Source organism: Zophobas morio, unplaced genomic scaffold (assembly GCF_036711695.1).
Source record: "Zophobas morio isolate AGI-343-1 ecotype UQ-CSIRO unplaced genomic scaffold, CSIRO_AGI_Zmor_V1 ptg000018l, whole genome shotgun sequence".
Classification (NCBI taxonomy): Eukaryota; Metazoa; Arthropoda; class Insecta; order Coleoptera; family Tenebrionidae; genus Zophobas; species Zophobas morio.
Window position 1 is genome coordinate 3,172,822 of NW_026972123.1, and position 25,540 is coordinate 3,198,361.

General features: G+C 36.4%; 1 protein-coding gene across 2 annotated transcripts; it reads left to right on the plus strand.

Annotated features, from left to right (window-relative positions):
* Nucleotides 1–24,716, plus strand: LOC135130901 (cytochrome P450 4C1-like). Of its 2 annotated transcripts, XM_064058354.1 has the most exons (10): nucleotides 21,933–22,753; nucleotides 22,812–23,003; nucleotides 23,051–23,236; nucleotides 23,317–23,383; nucleotides 23,430–23,556; nucleotides 23,604–23,649; nucleotides 23,775–23,953; nucleotides 24,001–24,169; nucleotides 24,221–24,400; nucleotides 24,446–24,716. In XM_064058354.1, the coding sequence occupies exons 1-10, from the start codon at nucleotides 22,600–22,602 to the stop codon at nucleotides 24,610–24,612; spliced, it is 1,467 nt and encodes a 488-aa protein (XP_063914424.1). In that variant the 5' UTR covers nucleotides 21,933–22,599; the 3' UTR covers nucleotides 24,613–24,716. The 2 variants fall into 2 exon arrangements, with proteins under 2 accessions (XP_063914425.1, XP_063914424.1); XM_064058355.1 differs by lacking the exons at nucleotides 21,933–22,753; nucleotides 22,812–23,003 and adding an exon at nucleotides 1–40 and having other exon boundaries at nucleotides 24,446–24,715.
* Nucleotides 24,717–25,540: the final 824 nt, after the last annotated feature.

Consider the following 25,540-nt stretch of genomic DNA (forward strand, 5'->3'; position numbering starts at 1 on the left):
TTTAACGATGCAATGAAAGACACTCTGCTGACATCAAAAGGTAGTAATTTTTTTTTAATACGTAGTGGTAAATTATGAAATTCGCAGTCAGCGCCTGGAAAGAACAACGAAAAATGATGAATCCCTGTTTTAATTTGAAGATTATAAATTCGTTTCATGATACATTTGCCAAATATTCAAGGAAAATGGTGAACTTCTTGGATGCTACAGAAGGCAGCGAACAAACTAATCTCCTTTCAGTGATATGGAAAAGCACATATGATTCCGCTATAGGTAAAAAATATATGTGTGCATGTTTATTATGCACATTTGAGTTATTTTTGTATCACTGTAATTGTTCTCGACAATTATTTTAACAGAAAACTTAACGAATGTGAGACCACATATGATCAAAGGAAGATACGACGCCATTAAAGCTCTCGAGAAGTAAGTCTCTGTTTCTGGTGAACAGTTTCCATAAATTTTGATTTCAGAATCGAAGAGATACTTGTGTATAGATTCTATAAACCTTGGCTTCTCATAGGTTTTATATGGAAATTATCCAACTTGTATAAGGAGCATCAAGCGGCTTGTCAAACTTTTCGCTCAGTTGTCGAAACCGTACGTCTAATAGTAATCTCGCAAAAATAAAAATTCTATATTTGTCTTTGCAGATAGTAGCAGAAGAAAACCAATCAAGCTATACGGAAAAGACAAATGGTATGCATTCAAACTGATAAACTCCATCTCTCTAACTTTTTTTTTAATAAATAATACTTTTTCAGACGACGCTATGCGAAGTAAACGGTTTCTACCGCACTTGATTAAATCAAAACAAAACAAACAGATCACCGATGGACAAATTCTGGAAGAAATGGGTTTAATGACATTCGTAGCTAGTGAAACGACAGCGGTCACAATCACTACGATTTTAGTGGTTTTAGGGATTTATCCAGACATTCAGGTAAATTTCCCAAAAATAATAATACCACGATAAATTTGTTCTTTCAGGAAAAAGTTTACCAGGAACTCGTCTCTATTCTGCCAACCACCGAAAATGACCCAACTCTGGAGGAGATCAATCGTCTGGAATATCTCGAGCGCGTGATAAAAGAAAGTATGCGATTGATTCCAGCCGTTCCAGCACTATTCCGATACATTAATGAAGACATTAAATGCGGTAATTAAGGTTAAAATGTGGATCCAAGAAATCCATTTTTTTGGTTCCAGATCCTTACGTTTTTCCCGCCGGGTCTAACGTCGTCGTTCCGACAGTGCTTCTACACAGAGATCCGGATGTGTGGCCTGACCCGGAAAAATTTGATCCGGATCGGTTTCTCCCCGATGAAGTTGCAAAAAGACATCGTTGCTCCTACATTCCTTTCAGTTTTGGTACCAGAAACTGTATAGGTCTGTATTTGTCCGTAATGGTGTTTTTTCTAATCTTTGTCTTAGGTCTAAAATATGGAATGATGTCAGTGAAATTAATGGTCGCCATGATTGTGAGAAGCTTGAAAGTACGATCTATTGGTGCCAAATCGTGGAAGGACATCCAGTGCGAGATGTTGGTCATACTGAAGCCAAAAAATGCTCGTTTAGTTTTTGAAAAAAGATTTTGATTGTTTTTGTTTCTTTCGAGGTGGTGGGTTTATATAATTAGTGGATTGGTGGTTATCTTTTTATTCTTATAAAAATATGTAGTTAGTAAAAATGATTTATTTAACACAATATAGAAAAATTACTTTCCCAAGATTTCTGGAAAAACGTCCTCCAATTAACTCCTAAAAGCTTTCCGGATTGTTCCATGGTTGTTATTTGAAATTCCGTTGGGACGTTATCACGTTATTCTGTTGCATTTTTTTAGCAATGAAAGTGTACACTTTTACGAAAAAATATGTCTTTGTTTTTTTTTCATTTTTGGAGCATACTTATTAAAACCCGTCACCAATTTGTGGTGGGTTTAATAAATGTGCAGACCAGCACATGAGTGCAGATGAACAGGGCGGTACGGTATCGATCAATTAGTTGGCTGACTGTCTTTTAGTGAGTCCTTGTTTTATAAATCGGCATGAAGGAGCCTTTGCACATGTCAAAATCTCAAGCAGCTACTTATTGTTTATTCAAAGGTACGACCTTGGTCGGTGTTCGAACACGTGTACCTACATGACTCAGATTTAAAACGGTTTCGCCGTTCTTTAGTTAACAAGTCATCATGTTCTTGTGTTATCAAAACAAAACATATTTTTTCACGTATAGTTTCACTGGTATATAAAAACCTAGAAAAATTGAGGGATTAATTGTATTGCTCTAGAACCACCGTGGGTGTCTTCAATTTTTTGTCATGGTAACCTGGATTTTCATTTCCGAAATATAGCCATTTATATTTTGAAAAGAGAAGTTTTAATTAGTGTTTTGGTGGTTATAATTTATAACTTTTTATATAGGGTATTTTTGAAACATAAGTTCATAAAAAAAAACTTGGTGACTGGTCTTGATGAATAAAGAGTGCATTTTAGGCTAAAAAAGGGCCAAAATAGGAAACAAAAACGTTACAATAACAATAATAATAAGGTATTTATTTAGTTAAAACTACAATTTGTACATAGGAGCTTAATGCTATTTAAGCAACTATATTATACATAAAGTGAACACAAGAAGGCAATAATAAGGCATGAATGTATCCTAAATATAAAGTAAAGAAACAAAGAATTGTATTGTAAATTATTACTAAAAATATGAATTAGTTTAAACAAAGTTAATAGCTATTAATTTCCTCGAAGGATTTGTTGTATAGTACCTAATTCCATTACCTGACGCTTGAAATTTTTTAAAGTTGGTTGTCTTTTTATACTTTCTGGTAACGTATTATATAGTCTAATGCCCTTGTAAAACCATGAATTTATTGAAGACTGTTTGATTTTTGACATTAGATACAAATTTCCTTTTTGTCTGGTATTATAACTATGTTTTGAATTCATATTTTGAATTTTTTTGTTCAAATACTCAGTTCCCATATTATTAATTAATTTATGTACTAAAATTAAGGTCTGCAGCTTAATGATATCAGATACATCCAACCACTCCAAGACTCTCCTCAGATCAGATATTCTTGTATATCTACTGCATTTCTCTATTTTGCATTTTCTGCAAGCTTTCCAAGTCCGTTTGGCATAGGAGATACAAAATGGTCGGGCAATACATAAAATGTGGTAATACAAATGTTTTGTGGACTGTTAAGGCATTAAACATCGACAGTTCATGGGCCTGTCTAATTTGCAGACCACAGTTTATCTTGCAGACTGGGGCTTAAAAATACTCCAATCAAGTCAAAATTTGACATTCGCTAGGTTCTCAATACGAGGATTATCGATACAAAATTTCAGCCTATTCGAAAAAACCCTTAAAAATCACCCCCAAAACAACCTTGCAGACTGGGGATTAAAAATGCTCCAATCAAGCCAAAACTCGAAATTTCCTAATTTCTCAATACGAAGATTGTTGATACAAAATTTCAGCCTATTCGAAAAAACCCTTAAAAATCACCCCCAAAGCAACCTTGCAGACTGGGGATTAAAAATGCTCCAATCAAGCCAAAACTCGATATTTCCTAATTTCTCAATACGAAGATTGTTGATACAAAATTTCAGCCTATTCGAAAAAACGCTCAAAAATCACCCCCAAAACAACCTTGCAGACTGGGGATTAAAAATGCTTCAATCAAGTCAAAATTCTATATTCGCTAGTTTATCAATATGGGAATTAACGATACGAAATCTCAGCCTATTTGAAGAAACCCTCAAGAATCACCCCCAAAACAACCTTGCAGACTGGAGATTAAAAATACTCCAATCAAGTCAAAACTCGACATTTGCTTATTTCTCAATACGAAGATTGTTGATGCAAAAATTTCAACCCGTTTGGAGAAACCGTTGAAAGCTACCCCCAAAACAACCTTGAAGACTGAGCCTTAAAAATATTATTACCAAATCGAAACTTGGTGTTGAGTTTTTATCTATACAAGAAGTGATAATGCAAAAAAAAGCAGTCTTTTTTAAGCTGCAAGTACCCCAAAGCAATCTTTCATACGGGAGCTTAAAAATACTTCAATTGAGTCGAAAATTACCACTTGCTGAGTTCTTTACACAAAAAATTATCATGTCAAATTTTAGTCACCTTGAAGCAACTTATAAAAATAATTGATAGTTGACATTCATTTAAAGTACAAGTAGCAGAAAAATTTCAGACACATATAAAGAAACAGTACATTATGTCTAAAGTAGGTGCGCACCATAGAGCTAGAATGAGAGGAGGGCAAATTGATTGAAAAAATGCCTGGTACCGTGCTTTCTACTAGAGCCATAAATGATTCTTCCAGGTCCTCCGAGAAACTGGTTGTTCCAGTGGCGTGCTCGAAAGCGTTTGCGGGATACTAGGCATAAAACAAAAATAATTTCATAAGAAAGCATATAAAAGCAGCAGCAGCAAATTTACTTGAATTTTTGAATTGGTTAAGATTCGTTGCTACGGTCGTTGTGTTATCTCCACCTTTGCGCAAACCGAGCTAATTCCTACAATAATTAATCGCCTAATGATCTTAATATGCATTGTTAATTATGAAAAATATTGTTTTGTTACCTTCTATAACTGTATTTTAATGTATATACACTGACCGGCAAAAAACCTGCCACGCTGTAAAATTTCGCAAAACCAAACTTTAGAAAGTGTTAATTTAACTAGTGGTCGATATTTTATTAAAGAACCATTCACTGTTGACACATGATGTATAAATTAGCAACAAAAAAGAAGACAACGCAGAATTAAATTTAATTTAACAAAATAACAGAAACAGAGCGACAATTTGGGAGACGTCTGTAAGAGTTAACGGCATTATTTTCGCTTGAAAACGTTTATTAACTGCCAAACTTATAATCAAATGATGAAAAACACTGTTTACAACAACAGCCTCCTTTATTATTTTAATTAAGAAAATATCCTAATTGGTCTGTTTCTGTTATTTTATTAAATTAAATAAATTTTGGGTTTATTTGTCTTCTTTTTTTTGTTAATTTGTACATCATGTGTCAACAGTTTATAAATAAGGTATGTAGTGCCATTGGATAGATTAAAATCATGTATATTTTCAAATTCTATATTTTTTTTCTTGAATTTTCATATCTATATCGTTATTTCCATCTAAGAATTTAATTTATCAATACAACTAAAATTTCCCTAAATACATGCACTCAACTAGATTAGTCTTAACTGTAGTCGTCTTTACTTTTTAAGAGTTTTGAGAAAAATTTACATATACTCGTACTCTTATCTTTTTTTTAACTTAAAATGCAATCGAATCAAATTATATTTGCAACAGCGTAACCAAACAAACTTTCTTATTTCCCATTTTATACAATTTATGTCATAGATTTATGTCAATTAACGCTTAAACAATGTCATACAAAATAGAGTTGCAAAGAACCATATACCAGTTAGGTACCCAAGTATCTAAAAATGAAATTGTGAATATATTTTGGACCAAATATATTACACGCGCAACTATATACAGAACAATTAAAGACTGCGAGATAGCAAAATCACAATAAGTTTAGAAAGATTAAGAAGAAAGACAAGAGCCTGGAACATCAACAAGAAGATTGGCTCGATTGTTTAGAGTTCCTATATAACAGTTTCTAGAGAAATAGGCAAAAACAACTTAAAATACAGCAAAAGAGCTAAATGTTCAAAACATACAGCATCGCAGTTAGAGAGAATTCTTAGATGTTGCCGGCTATTGAGAATTCATCATTTTCTGGACAATCGTGTGGTTGTACTGGGCGATGAAAAATATTTTACGTTTGCCCATTCAGAGATGGAAGGTAACGATGGATTTTATACAAACAATTTAGAAGAAATTACAAGTAAAATTTAAGTCGAGGGCAAAGTTTGAAGATAAAATTTTGGTTTGATGGGCTATATCTCCGGCCGCCGTTTCAGCACAATTCAACAATATATGGGAACACCATAATAACGACGATGTAATATTTTGGCCAAATTTAGCAAGTTGCCATTATACTAGAATGTCCAGGGATTGGTTAGAAAGCAATAATATAAGTTTTGTACCTAAGAAAAGGTAATCCCCCCATAGTGCCCCCAGTGCGAACAATCGAAAACAAAATTTGGGGAATACTAAGTAGAAAGGTTTACAACAACGGCTGGGAAGCCAATTTAGAAGAACAATTAAGAAGAACAATTTACCAGACAGTTAGAGAAATTGACGTGGACACCATCCAAAGGCTGTAAGATCTACATATGAAGACAATTTTGCGTCGTATTGAATATAACGAATTTTTATCTGTTTTCCCATTAATAATAATTAATTAAGAAATTAGCATATTTCTGGGTTCTTTTTGAAATTCAAATAAAATTAAGTTTGAGCTTCCTATTATTAATTTAAACTTTCTCTCAAAACGTTTTTTTTTCGTCAGGTTTCTCGGAAATTAAAAATGTCTCTAATTTTCTTTGAAATATCTTTAAGATTTTGTTTCGTCTGAATTTTAAATTTTCTCTTCTGGACACCACTAACTTTGTATTTTTTGACTGATGATGAAAGTTTAATTATATCTCAAAGAACTCAAAACCAGCATATAGTATGTACTGAATGAACCAAGTTAACAGCAAAAATGACGTGTAAAAACGCACAAAAAATGAGAGATTGGACGAAAAAATGCCGAACTTATGCATTCTTACATAGTAGCAACAATTATCTAACAGCGATAAACATGAACTCAAATCATCACAATTCACGTATCTGTAACAAATACTCCTATATGTATTCGTAATTTATATATTTTTTTAATTTATATAAATAAATTAATTAATAATTAGCAATAAAATAATTAAAAAATTTATTAATGTCAAATTTTAACTTGATTAGAGTATTTTTAAGCCCTAGTCTGCAAGGTTGTTTTAGGGGTAGTTTTTAACGGTTTCTCCGAACAGGTTGAAATTTTGTATTAACAATCTTCGTATTGAAAAATAAGCAAATATCGAGTTTTAACTAGATTGGAGCATTTTTAACCCCCAGTCTGGAAGGTTGTTTTAGGGGTGATTTTTGAGGGTTTCTCCGAATGGACTGAAATTTGCATCAATAATCCTCGTATTAAAAAACTAGGGATTGTCAAAATTTAACTTGATCAGAGTATTTTTAAGCCCCAGTCTGCAAGGTTGTTTTGGGGGTAGTTTTTAACGGTTTCTCCGATCGGGTTGAAATTTTGTGTCAATAATCTTCGTATTGAGAAATAAGCAAATATCGAGTTTTGATTTGATTGGAGCATTTTTAACCCCCAGTTTGCAAGATAAACTGTGGTCTGCAAATTAGAAACCCCTACAGTTCATTCCTGATTCGTCCTAAAAACCGAATTTTTTGACAATTGTTTAACAACGTATCTCTGAATTGCAACTCATCGTCTATTTGTATTCCTAAATATTTAATTAACTTAACACGATTTACATTTTGGTTTCCTATTTTTACATGTTGCGGATAATCTGTATAATTTTTGTTGCTTAGGATCATATATTTTGTTTTATCGATATTTAACTTGAGTCTATTATAATTCAACCAATCCATTAACACTAACATTTCCTCATTTATTAATGTATCTAATATTTTATTTAAATCTTCGCCTGACAGGAGGACTAAGGTATCATCTGCAAATAGATGGATAGTGCATTTGTCTACAGCGTTTATGACGTCATTAATGTACAAAACGAATAATATTGGACTTCCTTGTGGGACCCCATATCTTATACCTACTGATTCAGAAAGAATATTATCACATGCCGGTTCTAACATTATCGTTTTTCTAGTAGGACTACACAGAGATCTGGAAAATTTGATCCAGGTCGGTTTCTCTCTGATGAAGTTGCAAAAAGACATCGTTGTTCGTACATTCCTTTCAGCTTAGGTAGCAGAAACTGTATAGGTCTGTAAGTGTCAACGGTCGTATTTTTATAAATTTTTCTCCCAGGTTTTAGATTTGCAATGATGCTGGTAAAAGTAATGGTTGCGACGATTCTGAGGAACTTCAAAGTACGAACTGTCAGAATGAAATCATGGACAGACATCCATTGGGACTATTTGGTTATGCTGAAGGCTAACAATACTCGTTTACGTTTCGAAAAGTGAAAATTTTGACCGTATGCATTATCTCCAAAATGTTTGTAATGTATCAGTAGGTTTGTAAGCATGGTATAATATTAAAATAAAAACACGAACAAGGTTGTTGTCCTTCGATTAGATTAAATATGTGATTAATTTTTTAAACTTTGACGTCAATATGCAATAAAGAATTCATTATCTTCTTTAATTGATTTAGTAAAAGTAACCGGTATAATTAATTGTTGTTAGATGGTTGTTAGAAGAACATAGACCACGATTATGCAACGCCGATTAATGTTTGAGGAGAAGCAAGCAGATTGCGTGACATCAAAATTAGAACATTTTTCTGATTTATCTGGACACAGTTTTACACTGTTCATATAAATGCTTTTTTTTGTTAACTAAGAAAAGAGAGGGTGAGTGAACGGGGCTAGTACCTGCTAAAATAAGAAAAAAATTAGCACAGTTTTCTTAAATATTCGGCATATAGAGTATATGGTACATATTCAGTAAGCAGAGACGGATCTATAGGGATACTTGTGATGCTGGAGCATCGGACCCCCGAAGGTAAGGGGTCCCCTTCGGCTTAAATCTAAAAAAAAATAAATTCTGTTTCTAATTTGGTTCTTACAAAAATACAATTTCGTCTTCGACTGACTGCTTGCAAATCTGGTCACTTCCGTCCTTTCCGTTAATTTATGGCAGCCACCTAGATCTGGGACACCATAAATAGTTCTCGGTGCAGATGGGTGCAGTGTTTTACAAAATGTTTTGTTTTCACTCCCTCATTCTTTTGTGTTAAAAATTAAAAATTCCATAATTCAGTTTGCGTCGAAATATATATTATCATTTTTGGAATCAACAGTGTTTAAGGTATTTAGATAATTATTTTCGTTTTGTTGAATATTAATAATACAACTTATTCATTAGGTATTTGATTAAATAAAATGTCTGAGCGCAAATATCTCAGTGGAAGCCAAAAGAGGAACCTTAAGCTTCAACATGAACAGGAACTAGCAAAATGTCGAAAAGTCACAAGTTTTTTTACACCTCAAATAACTCAACTGGTGAACATGAAGTTACTTTGAAAAGTGAATATTTACTCTGAGTCTATCAGAAATTATAAGGGACAGAACAGACAATCTACACACAAATATTTTCTGAAACGTTTAAAAATTAACGAGATCTTGGTTGTCCTATTCGAAAAGCAAAGGATGTGTTTTCTGTTTAGTGTGCAAATTATTCTCCAGAACACAAACATCTTTAATGAGTGGTTATTCAGATTGGGTAAACATAGTTCGTACTTTGGACAGTCATGAAGAATCTCAGGGTCACAAAAAGGCGCTGTTAACTTGGTTATCGCGCAAAGAAAACAAAAACGTTGTTGACAGGCATCTTCAGGAAAAAATAAAAAATGATTGTGAATATTATTACAATGTCCTAATGCGAGTTGTGGCAGTTATTAAATTTTTAAGTGAAAGAGGATTGTCGTTTAGAAGACCTGATGTAAAATGGGGTTCATCACATAATGGAAATTTTACGGGACTTATGGAACTTATTGCCGAATTTGATCCTTTTTTGAAACAACGGTTTATGAAGAGATAATCGACATAATGGCAACTCAAGTAAGAAAAAAAATTATTGAGGACGTAAACGATGCAGATACAAAATATTTTTCAATTATTGTGGATTATACTCTAGATTTGTCACAGGCCTTGCACTAATAACATCTTTAGAAATATTTATCAAATCTCTTAGAGAAAAATCTAATGAGAAATTAATTAACCATGAATTGCGAGCGAAGGGGTTTAGCAGTAAAGTGGAAAAAAATTATAGTAATGCGAAAAATAGGATGAAAATTTATAAATATTCGGACGGCACAACAGGGACCAGAGAAATTTCTCGTGGAAGTTCTTAATCGATTGTTGGACACTTTAATAACCGAACTCACCTGAAGAAAAGATGTATATAATGAATTAGAGAAGAAATTCAAATTCTTAACGGACCCTACGAACAAACATGTAGCACATATTGACGAAGACAGCGTTGACTGTGTTTTACAGTGTTGCAATGAGGACATCGAATTAGGATTGAAGAATGAATGTTTACAATTTAAGGGATATTTAAAAATTTCTGCTGACTAAGCTCAGAAACGTACTGTAACATGTTCAGAAATACTCGACTGCATTTTTAAAAAAAAACCTCATTGACATTTTCCCGAATCTGTACACAGTAGTTAAGATTTCTTGAGACTGCCAGTGACCAGTTGTGAAGCTGAAAGAGCTTTTTCTAAATTGGATTTTATTAAAAGTAAATATAGAACGACAATGAAAAACGAAAGACTAAGTTCTTTGTCGATTCTTGCAATTGAATATGACACCACAAGGTCAATTAAGTATGACAGCGCCATACGAACGTATGCTGACATCAAGTGCAGAAAGAAAATTGTTATATAATTTGTTTGTTTGTTTATTATATTTTATTTTTGTATTTTTTGTTATTGTTTTTTTATATTAAAGTATTGGAAATATGTAAATTAAATGCTTGTTACAAACTTCTATTCATAAATGGGGCCCCAATTAAATAATGGCATCAGACCCCCAACAGTCTAGATCCGCCTCTGTCAGTAAGAGATACACAACTGTTCCGGTTCGAAGTTTGTTTAAAATTTTGTTTTGATTTTGTTTGTTATCCCGCGGATTGCTGACAAGTGTATTTTGGTCACTTTCCACTAGAGGCGCCATAGTACCGAGCAAAAAGGCCCGGTACTTGGGGTTGGCGCTGTTATCGAACAGAGTTATCGAGAAACCCTCAGAGAGGTAACATCGCTAAGGTGGGCGTTAAGTGAACGCAGTTGCCATCTTGTGTGACGTCAATCGCGAATTGTTGTCGCGAAACTTAGACACGTGGTTCCTTTGTGCATGCGGTCTACAAACCCTCAACCCAGGAGGCTGAACAAAAACAAGGTAGGTGACCTTTTGATGCGTTTGTCAGCTTCGATCCAAATTTTAATATTATTTTTTTTGGAATTGTAAAATCGCCGCGAAAAAAGGTGTTTTCAAAGCCTTTACGTCCAACATATGGTCCTTCGAGCCGGATCCAGGGTAATTACGAGAGATTTGTAGATTCCAGCACAAATTTGTTGTAGTTTTGCTAAGCGTGATTAGCACGCATTTTCATTTGATTTTCAAATTATCGAAATACTTAAATTCGAGCGTACATCATGGCTACCGTCGCCGCACTAAGTAATGGACGCGCTAGTTTGATCAAACGCGTGGAGGCTTTAGTGAATCTATCGCAACAAGCCAGAGTCCATGAAACTGTACGAGGAGAGTTTTTTATTCGAGCCGCGGACTTAAACCACATTGTTGCCCAGTTTGAGCAGCGACAGTTGCAGATTGTCGAATTATGCACCACCCCTGAGCAACTAGACGAACAATACGAGGTACAATCAAGATTTGACGATATGCAGTATTCGATTAAATCGGTTGCAGCGGAATTAAATCGCGAGGCCGCGCAGTCATCCGCACCTAGGGGCAATTTAACATCAAACAACGTCAAATTGCCCAAAATTCAAATTCCGACGTTTGACGGTCAGATCAAAAACTGGCCCACATTTTATGATTTGTTTCGGTCGCTTATCCACAATAACCCAAATCTTAGCGCAATTGAAAAATTTCAATATTTGTCGACGTCATTGTCTCGCGAGGCGTCTACCGTCATCAAGAATTTGCCGATTTCGGCGGCAAATTATGCTATCGCATTCGATGCACTGGTGGCGCGTTATAACAATGAGCGCGTATTATTGACAAATTATTGGCAAGCGATCTATAGTGCACCCAAAGTGAATGGAGATTCGCCGAGTTTGTTGCGAAATTTGTTAAACGTGTTCTCTGAAAATTTGGCCGCGTTGAAGCAGTACGATGAAGTCGATTTGTGGGACTTCACGTTATTAAATTTAATGTTGCAAAAACTGGACACCACGTGGAAACAGAAATTTGAGTTGAGTATTGTAGGAAATTCCGTACCTGCTTACAATGACCTCCAAGAATTTTTGCTTAAACATTGTACCGCGTTGGAAACTTCCGTTATGACAATGGGTCATAATTCCGCATCCGCCCTTCGTAAACCCACAGCTGCATCTTCCGTACTTGCCAAGCGTCCCGTGACGTCATCGTTTGTCACGCGATCACCAATCAGCAAGGAACAATGTCTTAATTGTTCGGATGAGCACCCATTAACGAAATGCGATGCTTTCTTAGAAATGGAACCACGGGATAGACATACTTTCGCGCGTAAGAAAAATCTGTGTTACAATTGTTTGTCGAGGGTGCATTCGGTTAGCAAATGCCCATCTAAATTAAACTGCCGGGTTTGTAATTGTAGGCATCACACATTATTACATTTTGTCCCCAAACCTAGTGCAGAGTCGGGAGAGGCGTCAGGGGTTGTGGAAAACCCATCTACCGACGACGGTGTCAAAGTTATGACTAACGCGATTCCGACCCGTAGTTTCATTCTGCTGGCGACCGCGCGAATAATTGTGGTGGATTCGCGAGGTAAATACCGTGCATTTAGGGCGCTTTTGGACACTGCCAGCGAGGCCACCTTTGTCACAGAGCGCTGTGCAAAGGTTTTAGGGCTTCCTCAAACTAACGCGGTGGTACCTATTCAAGGCTTAAATCAAATGTCGACAAGCAGTACGTCGGGTGTATTAAAATGCGAAGTGAGGTCGCATTTAGTGCGTAATTTCTCGTTGAAGGCCGAGATGGTAGTTGTGCCTCAAATTTGCGGTGACGTCCCCACAATGGCAGTGTCTCAAGATCAGTTGAGACAATTTCGTCACCTACGCAATTTGGAATTGGCTGACCCGGAATTCGGTACACCACAGCAGGTAGACGTTTTGTTAGGTGCTGATGTTTACGGACAAATCGTCACATCCGGTTTCAAGAAAGGTAGGCTCGAGGAACCGTCCGCGTTAAATACTGTTTTCGGTTGGGTACTGATTGGGGGTATTAAACGTGATAAGCAGAAAACCGTGGTCAGGTCGTTTTGTACGTCCATAGATAACTCGTTAGACGCGGCGTTAAAACGCTTTTGGCAGCTTGAGCAAGTGCCACAACGCATTATGGCGGCCCCGCAGGACGTTTTGTGCGAAGAAAAATTCACGTCGACGATTTCACGCGACATCAAGGGGAGATATGTTGTTCAATTGCCTTTCGCAGACACGTCGCCGTCTTTAGGTCGCTCGTTTGATTCGGCGATGCGCCGTTTCCTCGCCCTGGAGGCGCGCCTCTTTCGAGACAAGTTAGCTCGGCAATCATACCACGAATTTATGAAGGATTACATCGATCAGGGTCACATGACGGTTATTCCCCAGATTCAAGTAAACAAAAACGCGGGTTTCTATATACCTCACCATGGTATAGCGCGGACGGATCCGGATAATGCAAAATTTCGCGTCGTGTTCGATGCGTCGGCCAAATCGTCGAACGGAAATTCGTTGAACGACGTCTTACTCGTGGGTCCTAAGTTACAGGCGGACATTGGCGCCCTTTTGATGGTATTTAGAACACACAATATAGTTTTTACGGCCGATATTAGACAAATGTATCGGCAAATTGCAGTGGCGGAATCTCAACGGTTATACCAAAAAATTCTATGGCGTTTTTCGCCGGAACAACCGATCAACGAATATTATTTAAATACCGTAACATACGGGGTGTGCTCCAGCCCCTATCTAGCAATCCGAACTTTGGCCCAACTCGTAAAGGACGAAGGGCACGCGTTTCCACTCGGAGCGCAGGTACTTAAGTCATGTATTTATGTAGATGATGTGGTAGCGGGCGCATCATCTATCGAGGATGCACGCGAGACGCAAGAACAATTAATCAAATTATTGAATAAGGGAGGCTTTGAGCTACGCAAGTGGGCGAGCAATAGTCAAGGTCTTGTGAACTCAGTTCCCACAAGCCACCAACGGCCATACCAATTTCCATTAGAGAGCCCCGGAATGATTAAACTATTAGGGCTTCAGTGGTGCCCACAGGCAGACATATTTTCATATAGCATTAATCCCAATAATCGTCCGTGTACCAAACGCAACATTCTATCCGAAATTGCGCGAATCTATGATCCGCTAGGTTTTCTCGCACCCCTTACGTTAATGGCTAAACAATTAATTCAGACACTGTGGAGTATCGGCATCGGTTGGGACGATGCACCGCCGGCTGAAATTGTCAATTTATGGAATTCCTTTCAGGCTCAAGTTCCGGAATTGGGTAAGGTCTCAATACCGCGTCAATGTGCTGATGATGGGGCCCTTACTTCGGAACTTCATGGTTTCGCGGACGCGTCGGAGCGGGGTTTCGGGGCCGTGGTTTACTTACGCCAATCCCGCCCAACAGGAGAAATTCGGGTCTCTCTAATCGCCGGAAAATCCCGCGTCGCTCCTTTGAAGACGGTTTCACTTCCACGTCTGGAGCTATGCGCTGCGGTACTAGCCGCCGACTTATTATCATTCGTCCGTGAAACTCTCAAGGGTGTTTTAAACATACACAGGGTGTATGCGTGGTCGGATTCTAAAGTTGCGTTAACGTGGATTAGGTCGCCGCCCTATCGTTGGGCCACTTTTGTCGCGAATCGGGTCGCGCACATCCAAGATCAGTTGGAACCGTCGGCATGGAATCATGTGAGCGGGCGTGATAACCCGGCCGACTGCGCATCGAGGGGATTACTCCCCCAGGAGCTTGTTACACATCCGCTATGGTGGGCGGGTCCCACATGGTTGGCAGGTACTGAGTGGCCGCCACAAATAGACTTAGAAGTTCCTACCGGTACGGAACTTGAAGCTCGGCAAAGGGTTCTCATCAGTCGCGTGATCGAAGAATGGCCGATGATCCTATTAAACCGATTCTCGTCACTTCGAAAAATTGAGGGAATCATCGCGTACTGTTTGCGTTTTGTTCAAAATTTAAGAATTCCAAAGGAGGAAAGAGAGTCGGGACCGTTACACAGGAGGGAATTGCATGGTGCCTTGTTAGTACTTGTGCGAATGGTGCAAAGTAAAGTATTTGCCAGTGAAATTCGTTCATTGAAAAAGAATGGCACATGTTCAAAACCATTCCGCAAACTGTCCCCCTTCCTCGACGACGGTTTGATTCGCGTCGGCGGAAGATTGCAACAATCGGAATTGCCCTATGAAGCTAAGCACCCCTTGTTATTGCCGCGATCGCACCGTCTCACCGAACTAATCATAGAGGCCGCTCATCGGGAACACTTACATGTCGGATTCCGGACATTACAGTATTTGTTATTGCGGGAATTTTGGATTCTGTCAAGCCGACGCGCCATCGAACATACCCTTCGACGATGTAACAGATGCTTTCGCGTAAATCCAAAGCCAATAACGCCGTTTATGGGTGAACTACCGAGGCCGCGAGTAACGCAAGCAAAGGTTTTCACACACTGTGGAGTGGACTTTGCTGGCCCTTTCTCCATTACAATGGGACGGCGTCGGGGTGCGGCGCGATTGAAGGCCTACGTCTGCGTTTTTGTCTGTTTTGCGGTAAAGGCCATCCACCTGGAATTGGTGTCTAATTTGACTTCGGAAGGGTTTTTGGGTGCATTACGTCGTTTAGTGGCGCGTAGAGGACAATGTACTGACATATATAGCGATTGCGGTACAAATTTCGTTGGCGCCAATAATCTGCTTCAGAAATATATGCAAGCAGCGGCCGGTAGCTGCGGCATCAAATGGCATTTTAACCCCCCGTCGGCCCCCCATATGGGAGGATTATGGGAGGCGGGCGTTAAATCGTTCAAATCGCATCTTAAGCGCGTTGTAGGCGAGCAACTCCTAACCTTCGAAGAATTTAGTACCGTATTGGCGCAAATTGAAGCCGTGTTGAATTCGCGACCCCTGTGTCCCGTCTCCGCAGATAACCCCGAAGATTTGTCGGTTCTAACACCCGGGCATTTTTTAACCTCAGGACCGTTAGTGGCCGTTCCCGATGAACCGTTGGAGGCAATGCGGTTAAATCGGTTAAGTAGATGGCAGCTCGTGCAACGGTTGCACCAGGATTTTTGGCATAGGTGGCAACAGGGTTATCTCCATACATTGCAGCAACGAAATAAATGGAACACGTCGAATAACCTACCGTCGGTAGATACGCTGGTCGTAATCAAGGGTGATTCGGTGGCCCCGTTGCAGTGGCAACTTGGCCGAATTGTCGCGTTGCACCCGGGAAAAGACGGCATAGTGCGAGTTGCACAAGTACGTACCACTAGCGGCCTGATCACACGTCCTCTAGTGAAGCTGTGCCCGCTTCCTCGTCAATAGTTTGCATTCATATTGTATTTAGTTTTAGTCATTAGTTTTTAGATTGTCAATTAACCTTATATTGTGCTGGAACCTACGTTAAAAAAAAAAAAAAAAAAAAATTGTTTAATTTTCTTTTGGTGGGCGGAATGTTCCGGTTCGAAGTTTGTTTAAAATTTTGTTTTGATTTTGTTTGTTATCCCGCGGATTGCTGACAAGTGTATTTTGGTCACTTTCCACTAGAGGCGCCATAGTACCGAGCAAAAAGGCCCGGTACTTGGGGTTGGCGCTGTTATCGAACAGAGTTATCGAGAAACCCTCAGAGAGGTAACATCGCTAAGGTGGGCGTTAAGTGAACGCAGTTGCCATCTTGTGTGACGTCAATCGCGAATTGTTGTCGCGAAACTTAGACACGTGGTTCCTTTGTGCATGCGGTCTACAAACCCTCAACCCAGGAGGCTGAACAAAAACAAGGTAGGTGACCTTTTGATGCGTTTGTCAGCTTCGATCCAAATTTTAATATTATTTTTTTTGGAATTGTAAAATCGCCGCGAAAAAAGGTGTTTTCAAAGCCTTTACGTCCAACAACAACAAATCTCTTTTTAAAACGATTTCTTTCGTTCAATTATTTTTTTTTTGTTATTGTTTACCATCCCTACAGATAAACTAGTTATTAGAGTGGTATGTTATTAGGGCTAAATTAGACCGTTAAAAGTGCATAATTAAATAGTTAAAAATGAATTGACAGTTCTAGATGTGCATTTTTGATCTGGCGGGCGTAAACTACAATTGAAAATATCAAATTTATTTCGATAATTATTGTAAATTCTGCACATAGTTGTAATGGGCGATAACACATGTACATTCGTTCTAGAAATTTCAGTATAAAAACATAAACGGTTTCTAATGTTTGACCGGGGAACTAGAAAGTGCAACTTTGGAACTAAAGCATTAGAATCTAGGACAAACAAAGTTTCTCTCTTCTTTTCCAAGCTTTGAATGGAAGAGAACCAAAAGTTCATTTTGAAGAAAACCTCTACAAGGGTAATAGCCAAATGATTTGAAATGGAGGAATTTAAAAAATTTCCTTTGAAACTTTTCTAATTTGAGACAATGGATATCATATATGGGAACCAAATAACACAGCCATACCCTAGTTTTGATCTAATAAACGAAGTGTTTAAAGTAAGGAGAGTACTATTAAGTTGAAAGATTTTGCAATTACGAATGATAAACTCTAACGCCCTAATTGATGAAAATATCTCATCAATAGAGAGCGGATTTCTAGGTTTAATGCTTTTTGTGAAAATGTAAGCACTTCAAAACTTTTTTATATCTGCAACTTGATACAATTTGGAGTCATTTGACAATTTTTTTTTAATGCTTATTTGTTTTTTTTTTTCAATTTTATGCATATTAAAACTTATATGCTTATTTAATGCTTTTTTCGACGAATATGAGTTTTAATGCATATTTTGTTCAAATGCCGGCCTTGTCGGAATGACAAATACTTGTTAGTTAGCCGTATCGTATCGTATGCATTTTACCTGGACTTGACCATTGAAGTATACTTACTCAAGACCCTTTCTGTGAATAGGTTCCGGTCGTTTGGGTAATAAATTTTTTTTTATAGGATTGGAAAAATACTCCATAGATTTTTTGACTTTAAATCCTTACTTCCGTTGATAATGGATTATAGCTTTTAACCAGATGTTCTTTTTCGGCATTTTGCGGCAAGACCGTTGAAGACTTTCTAGAAAAAAGGATTATTGTACCCAACTACCTACCTTAAAATTTTTCTAATGGAAACTTTTAAGTAAATGAACCGTTTATTTCACAACCATCAGTCTATCGCATCTGTCGTAGTACAGTGTTATACGTGGTTCTCCCTTGTTACATGTTGAGTTCTTTTTGGTAATATTACTAATATTTTAAAAGAACTCCGAAAGTAAAATCGACGCCGGATGAGTGGATTAGGAATTTTCCAGAATTAAAATTAGAAAACAACAAAATATTCTGCAGAACTTGTGTGAAAACCGTAAGCCCACTAATTTTTTTTATCTATTTTCCTTTGTTAATCCTGTATATGTACGTTGTTTTAAATTCAAAGTGATAAAAAATATAACATGACGCAACATGTCAGAACCACTCTTCATATAGAAAGGAAGAAAATGTTTGAAGTTTCTAAAATTAAACAGCAGACCATACATGAATCTGTTGCATCTACTTCCACAAAAGATCAGCAGTTTCAGTTTAATTTCGATTTATGTAAAATGATGATCGAGTCCAATATACGTTTAAAAAAATTGGAGAAAGGCCCTCTTCAAGAATTCCTTGAAAAACACTGCAATCGACATATTCCGGTTGAAAGTACTCTCCGAAAAAATTATGTAGGCTCAGTGTTTCAGCAAGTTTACAACGAAATTAAACATCGCATTGGAGATAATTATTTATGGTTCGCTGTCGATGAAACAACCGATAGTTGTGGAAGATACGTGGCAAGTTTAATTGTTGGAATCTTAAATGAAAATTTCCCTAGTCGAGGGTATGTAGTAAGTTTGAAAATGTTAGATAAAACAAATGGCAATACGATTACCAGATTTGTAAATGACAGTCTTACGTAACTATTTTTGCCAATAAAATTTTGTTGATGATCTCGGATGCAGCTCGTTATATGTTGAAAGCAGGGAATAATCTAAAAATATTGTACCCCAATTTAATTCACTCTACTTGGATTGCCCACGGTTTAAACAGAGTGGCTGAAGGAATACGTTTGCAGTTTCCTACTGTTAATAAATTAGTGGCAAATGGTAAAAAGATTTTTGTTAAAGCCCCACTAAGAGTGCAACATTTTAAGGAAAAATTTCCAAACATACCATTGCCCCCAGAGCCGATTATAACGAGGTGGGGAACATGGTTACAGGCCACATTTTATTATGACAAATATATCAAAGAATTTGAGGAAGTAGTTACGTAGTTTAGCGAAGATTCCTCTCAATCGATTAAAGATTGCATAAATATTTTGGAAAACAAAGATTTGCGACAAGATCTAGCTTTTCTAAGAAGCAATTATCAATTCGTATGTGAGGTAATAGAAAAGTTAGAAAAACCCAACATGTTGTTGGTAGATGTCATAAACTTAGTGAAAGAATTTAAACAACAAGCAAACGCAGTAAGGGGTGATATTGGTACTAGAGTATCTCAAAAACTTGACGAAGTGTTAAATAAAAATGCAGGTTTCGGTGTTCTTTCCGACGTTGCTCGTGTTTTACAAGACCAGAAGGTGGAAAATTTGGAGTTAGATTCAACATTAGTTGCAAAACTCAAATTTGCGCCAACAACGAGTGTGGATGTTGAACGCACATTCTCCAATTTTAAACACATTTTAAATGTCGATTCATTTATTAAAAAATTTACGGATATTCCAATTAAAAATAAAAGCTCATGAAAGGTACAGACCTTGTTTCGAATAAAAAAACACCTGTATGTTGTGCAAAATTCCTTGAAGAATCAACAGGTTTTTGTTGTCGATATGAGCAAATAATATTGGGTATAATCAAGTTATTATCGTCAAGCAACAATCAATCCTTAACTGTAAAAAATAAACTAGTTAGAATTTAGACTACAAAAGGAAGAAACGATGATTGTTGTATCACGCTTGGAAAATTCCTGGACCATTCTCAGTGCCACTCGTCGGAAGTGCGTTCCTGTTATCTGCAACAAAAGATAGTAAGTAGTAAATATTTATTATTTTATTTTAAAAAAGTGTAACAAAATTATATTGCAGATTTTTTTTGAACTGGCTTGTAAAAATCTGGATTCGTACAGACCGGTTGCCAAAGCATGGGCAGGCTCACAGTTGTACATAGGAATCACAAGACTGACAGATGTAGAAAAAATATTGACAAGTTGTTTAACCAAGTCACCTTTTTTAACGATATAATGAAAGACACACTGCTGACTTCAAAAGCAGGATGTCTTTCATTATATCGTTAAAATTGTCGTAGAAAGGTGACTTGTTTAGACAACTTGTCAATATTTTTTCTACATCTGCCGGTTTTGTGATGGCTATGTACAACTGTGAGCCTGCCCATATTTTTGTAACGGGTCTATAGGAGTCCAGAGTTCGATACAAAAGTTAAAAAAAATCTGCAAAATAATTGTGTTACACTTTGTCAAAAAAATTAATGAATATTTATTACTTACTGTTTTTTGTTGCAGATAACAGTCACGTAGTTCCCACCAAGGGAACTGAGAATAGTCCAGGAATTTTCCAAGCGTGATACGACAACCATCGTTTCCTCCAGAGAACCGAAGTGATGGTAAAAATCACACAAAGAATGAAAATCCAGACTATCATAGCATAAGGTGTGAGCACACGAATTTTAAAACAATGCGCTTTATATTTAAGAGGTAAACTGTTTTCAAAATTGACCTTTTGCACTAAAGTTTATTTGTAAAAGTCAAGGATAGCTTGAAAATAAAAAGTTGATAACTGCATATAATCAACTCTATACTTGCATCATCGACAGAAACCTGTTGCCAAATTAAAGTTTCAAGAATATCCACACAATATCTACATATATCGGTATACCTATAGAAGTTATCTTTTTTATTCGATGTAATCCCTCTAGCTTTCATCAACTGCTGTTTTTAAATGGAACACCCCTGCGTCAATTTTTAATAAATAAACTGTTTATATTTTTTACCACAAAAAATCAGCAGCGTCATTCCATATCTTAGACTTAAAAAATAGTGTTACGAAGGTCGGTGAATAAAATCGACGTGAGTAAATCTCAACAACTCATTTCTTAATAACTCGAATTACACGACTGATTATTACACAGCGATTACGTACAAAGTAATTCCGGCGCAACTTTACTGTACTCTCGTGGACTCGATTGATTGAATAATACTCGTTCCCGAATGTGGCCTCTGTTTAAACTCATACTTAATACACTAGCAGAACGTCTTAAATTAACAATATTTAAACAGTAATAATCCAATGATTTTGTGTGAATTTTTAAATGTTTTTACTGACAATTTTTGGGTTTTTTCGTTACATAGTGCCTTTTATATGTCAACAATTCAACTTCATAAACAGCTTGAAAAATAATATTATTTTTTTTAACCGGGCCATATTTTAACAAAGTACAATTGGATTTCTAGTCAAAGATTGATTCATTTTGTTTTCTCATACACCGTAAGGTTTTCTTGTCTCTGAACATAGGATAATTAATGTTAAGTTGGTTGCATATCTGCTTGTAATGGATTGACTTGGACTTTTAAAAACTGAACATAAATTTTAATCGAGCTTTAGGATATTATGTCATTGACATTTGGCACTACTGTCTTCATGTTAAAGTATAGTAAAAAGTGCAAGTTTAAAGAACAGAAAATTTACGTTATTGACCTTTTTAAAACAATTTCATCAAAAATTTTACTGTAAATGTCATCGTTGACATCGTTGAATCCTCAATTATTACGAATCTTATGTGATCTTATATTCAGTCCAAATCAATCTATTGGAGGATGAACCCAACATACATGAAATATCCTGTATTCAGAGAAAAAAAAACTTCACGGTATAAGACAATGTCTTCTTTTTTTATGTAGTCAGGAATACCTGTAATTCTAATCCTTGGACCAATTGTCTTGACTTCACGAATATCATATTGGTCAGACAAGTTATTCATGGTGATTTGCTTAAAGTTGCTAGAACTGTCAGATTGCAGGAGCACACCAACATCTCTTAGATTTTTTACTTTCACGACATTGATGTCCGTAAGAGGATTAACATTTTTAAAACGTCTGATTTAGTTTTAGCAATGGACTAAAAGAACAAACGATTCATTTATTAAAAAATTTACGGGTATTTCAATTAAAAATAAAAGCCCATGAAAGTTACAGACCTTGTTTCGAGTAAAAAACACCTGTATGTTTGTGGTAAATTCCTTGAAGAAGCAACAGGTTTTTGATGCCAATATGAGCAAATAATATTAGGAATAATCAAGTTATTAACGTGAAGCAAGAATCAATAATTGACTGTAAAAATAAACTAGTTAGAATTTAGACTACAAAAACATTTGCCTCTTAAATGTAAAGCGCATTATTTTAAAACTCTCGTGTGGTCACTCCTTTCGCTATGCTAGTCTGGATTTTCACTCTTTGTGTGATTTTTATCATCACTTCGACTCTTTGGAAGAAACGATGGTTGTTGTATCACGCTTGGAAAATTCCTGGACCATTCTCAGTGCCACTCGTCGGAAGTGCGTTCCTGTTATCTGCAACAAAAGATAGTAAGTAAAAAATATTTATTAATTTATTTTGAGAAAGTGTAACAAAATTATATTGCAGATTTTTTTGAACTAGTTTGTCGATATCTGGATTCATACGGACCAGTTGCCAAAGCATGGGCAGGCTCACAGTTATACATAGGTACCACGAAACCGGAAGATGTAGAAAAAATATTGACAAGTTCTCTAAACAAGTCACCTTTCTACGACAATTTTAACGATGGAATGAAAGACAGTCTGCTGACATCAAAAAGTACCAAGTTTTTTTTTACGCACAGTGACAAATTATAAAATTCGCAGTCAGTATCTGGAAAGAACATCGAAAAATGATCAATCCCTCTTTTAATATGAAGATTTTAAATTCGTTTCATGATATATTTGTCAAGCATTCAAGCGAGATGGTGCAGTTTTTGGTTGACAATGAAGGTAGAGAGCAAACGGATCTCCTTGAAGTCATTTGGAACAAAACCCTGGATGTTGCTTTAGGTAAAAAACTTTCATTTTTAAACGTGACGAAAATATTATTCTGGTTAAAAGTGAATTATTGTCGACTATTATTTTAACAGAAACTTTAACAAGTGTAAAGCCGTCTGCAATTAAGGAACGACGATGTGTTATTGAAGTCACTGTGAAGCAAGTATTCCTTTATATTTAACCGTTTTTATTGTTTTGATTTTAGATTCGAGGAAATACTTATACAGAGATTTCATACATTTTGGCTTCTCATCGATTTCTTTTGGAAATTGTCTAACTTACACAAAGAGCATAAAATGGTTTGTCAAACTGGTCGCGGACTTGCCGAAAACGTACGTTTTATTGCGTCGCAAAATTTTAACTTTCTCTGTCTTTGCAGTTAATGGCAGAAGAATACAAATCATATGAATCCAAAGGTAGAAATGGTATGTCTATAAAAATCAAGTCGTTTACTATTCGATGGGCACTTCACTTAAAATTTCTTCCTATACCTACATATAAAATTTAGTGGTCATAAAAGCAGGTAGATTGCTAATGGTCTTTTTTTCAGATGACGCAATTCAAAGTAACCGATTTCTACCTAATTTGACTAAATTAAGTCAAACGAAGCAGATCACCCGTGAAGAAATTTTGGAAGAAACGATTTTTATGATGATGGCGGCAAGCGAAACGTCAGCAATCACAATAAACACGATTTTAACGATTTTAGGAATCTACACAGACATTCAGGTAAATTACGTAAAAATAATACTATCACAATAAAATTGTTCTTTTAGGAAAGACTTTACGACGAACTCGTCCTAGTTCTGCCAAATAACGAGAACAGTCCAACTCGGGAACAGATCAATAGTCTAGATTATTTAGAACGCGTTGTTAAAGAAGCTTTGAGACTAGTACCCACAGCTCCTTTCATTGTGCGGTATGCTGACGAAGACATTAAATGCGGTAATATAATTTAGAAGATGAATCCAAAAAATCCAGTTATCGTGTTTCCAGATCCTTATGTTTTCCCTGCCGGTTCTAACCTCGCCGTTCCTGTAGTGCTACTACACAGAGATCCGGACGTGTGGCCTGATCCAGAAAAATTTGATCCGGATCGGTTTCTTCCTGATGAAGTTGCAAAAAGACATCGTTGTTCGTACATTCCTTTCAGTTTTGGTGCCAGAAACTGTATAGGTCTGTAGATTTCAACAGTCGTATTTTTTTTCATTTTTGTCTAAGGTTTCAAATTTGGAATGATGCTGGTAAAAATAATGGTTGCGACGATTCTGAGGAACTTCAAAGTACGAACTGTCGGTATGAAATCATGGAAGGACATCCAGTGGAAATATATGGTTATGCTGAAGGCTAAAAACAGTCGCTTACGTTTCGAAAAAAGAAAATTTTGACTATACGCATTTTTCCAAAATGTATGTAATGTATGGGTAGGTTTGTAAGTATATTAGAACATAGACACGAATGGTTGTTGTCCTTTGAAGTTATATGATTAATTTAATATTATATTTAACAATAAAGAATTCATAGTCTTTTTTACTTGTTTTAGTAGTGACCGGTAAAATTTTTTGCCGCTAAATAGTTGTTAGAATAACCTAGACCCCGTTAAATGCTTGAAAAATGCAAACAGATTACGTGACAACATCAAAATTACAATATTTTCTCAATTATCTGGACACAGCTTTACTCTGTTCATATAATGGTTATTTACATACGAGTCAGGAAAATGTTGCATTACTGCGTTATTTTTTTTTATGTCCTTTTACTTCCCGAGCGTAAGCATTTTGTCGACCTATCATGACCCCTAGAGGTCTCCCGTTTCCGCTGTCTGTCTGTCTGTACGTCTGTCCGTCTATCTGTCCGTCTGTCTGCCGTCCTGGATTTTTATTAGACAGATAATCTCCAATAGTACTGGGCCAATTGTTTTAAAATTTTGTGTTTATACGTATTAGGTATTAGGTATATCATGTAGATGGTAAAACGTTAACCAAAATTTGTCTAATTATCGCCACCACTAATGTGATGGCGTCACTTCAAAATTGTACATAGTAAATGAGTTTTAAATTGTATCAAATAACATGGTCTTACACATGTAGTTTATGAGTCCGAATTGACATTTTACCCGAAACGTCCAGATTTTTGGAAAAAAAAAATCAAAATTAGGAAACAACATTTTGATATTTAATTTGAAATCTGCAAAACTGAATGCTTTGTGAACTAGTGGGCTTATTTAATTAGTCGTCTGTATTTGATCGACTTTATTTTCTGGCGACATCGTTACCTCAAAGACAAATATCGTTGCCACATACTTAATTTTAAAAG

Excerpts from the sequence above, each read along its gene's own strand:
- LOC135130901 (XM_064058354.1), top strand. The coding sequence starts at position 22,600 with ATGCTAGTCTGGATTTTCACTCTTTGTGTGATTTTTATCATCACTTCG. Across the intron at positions 23,237-23,316 it reads AACCCTGGATGTTGCTTTAG|AAACTTTAACAAGTGTAAAG; the intron begins GTAAAAAACTTT and ends TTATTTTAACAG. Across the intron at positions 23,954-24,000 it reads GAATCTACACAGACATTCAG|GAAAGACTTTACGACGAACT; the intron begins GTAAATTACGTA and ends TTGTTCTTTTAG.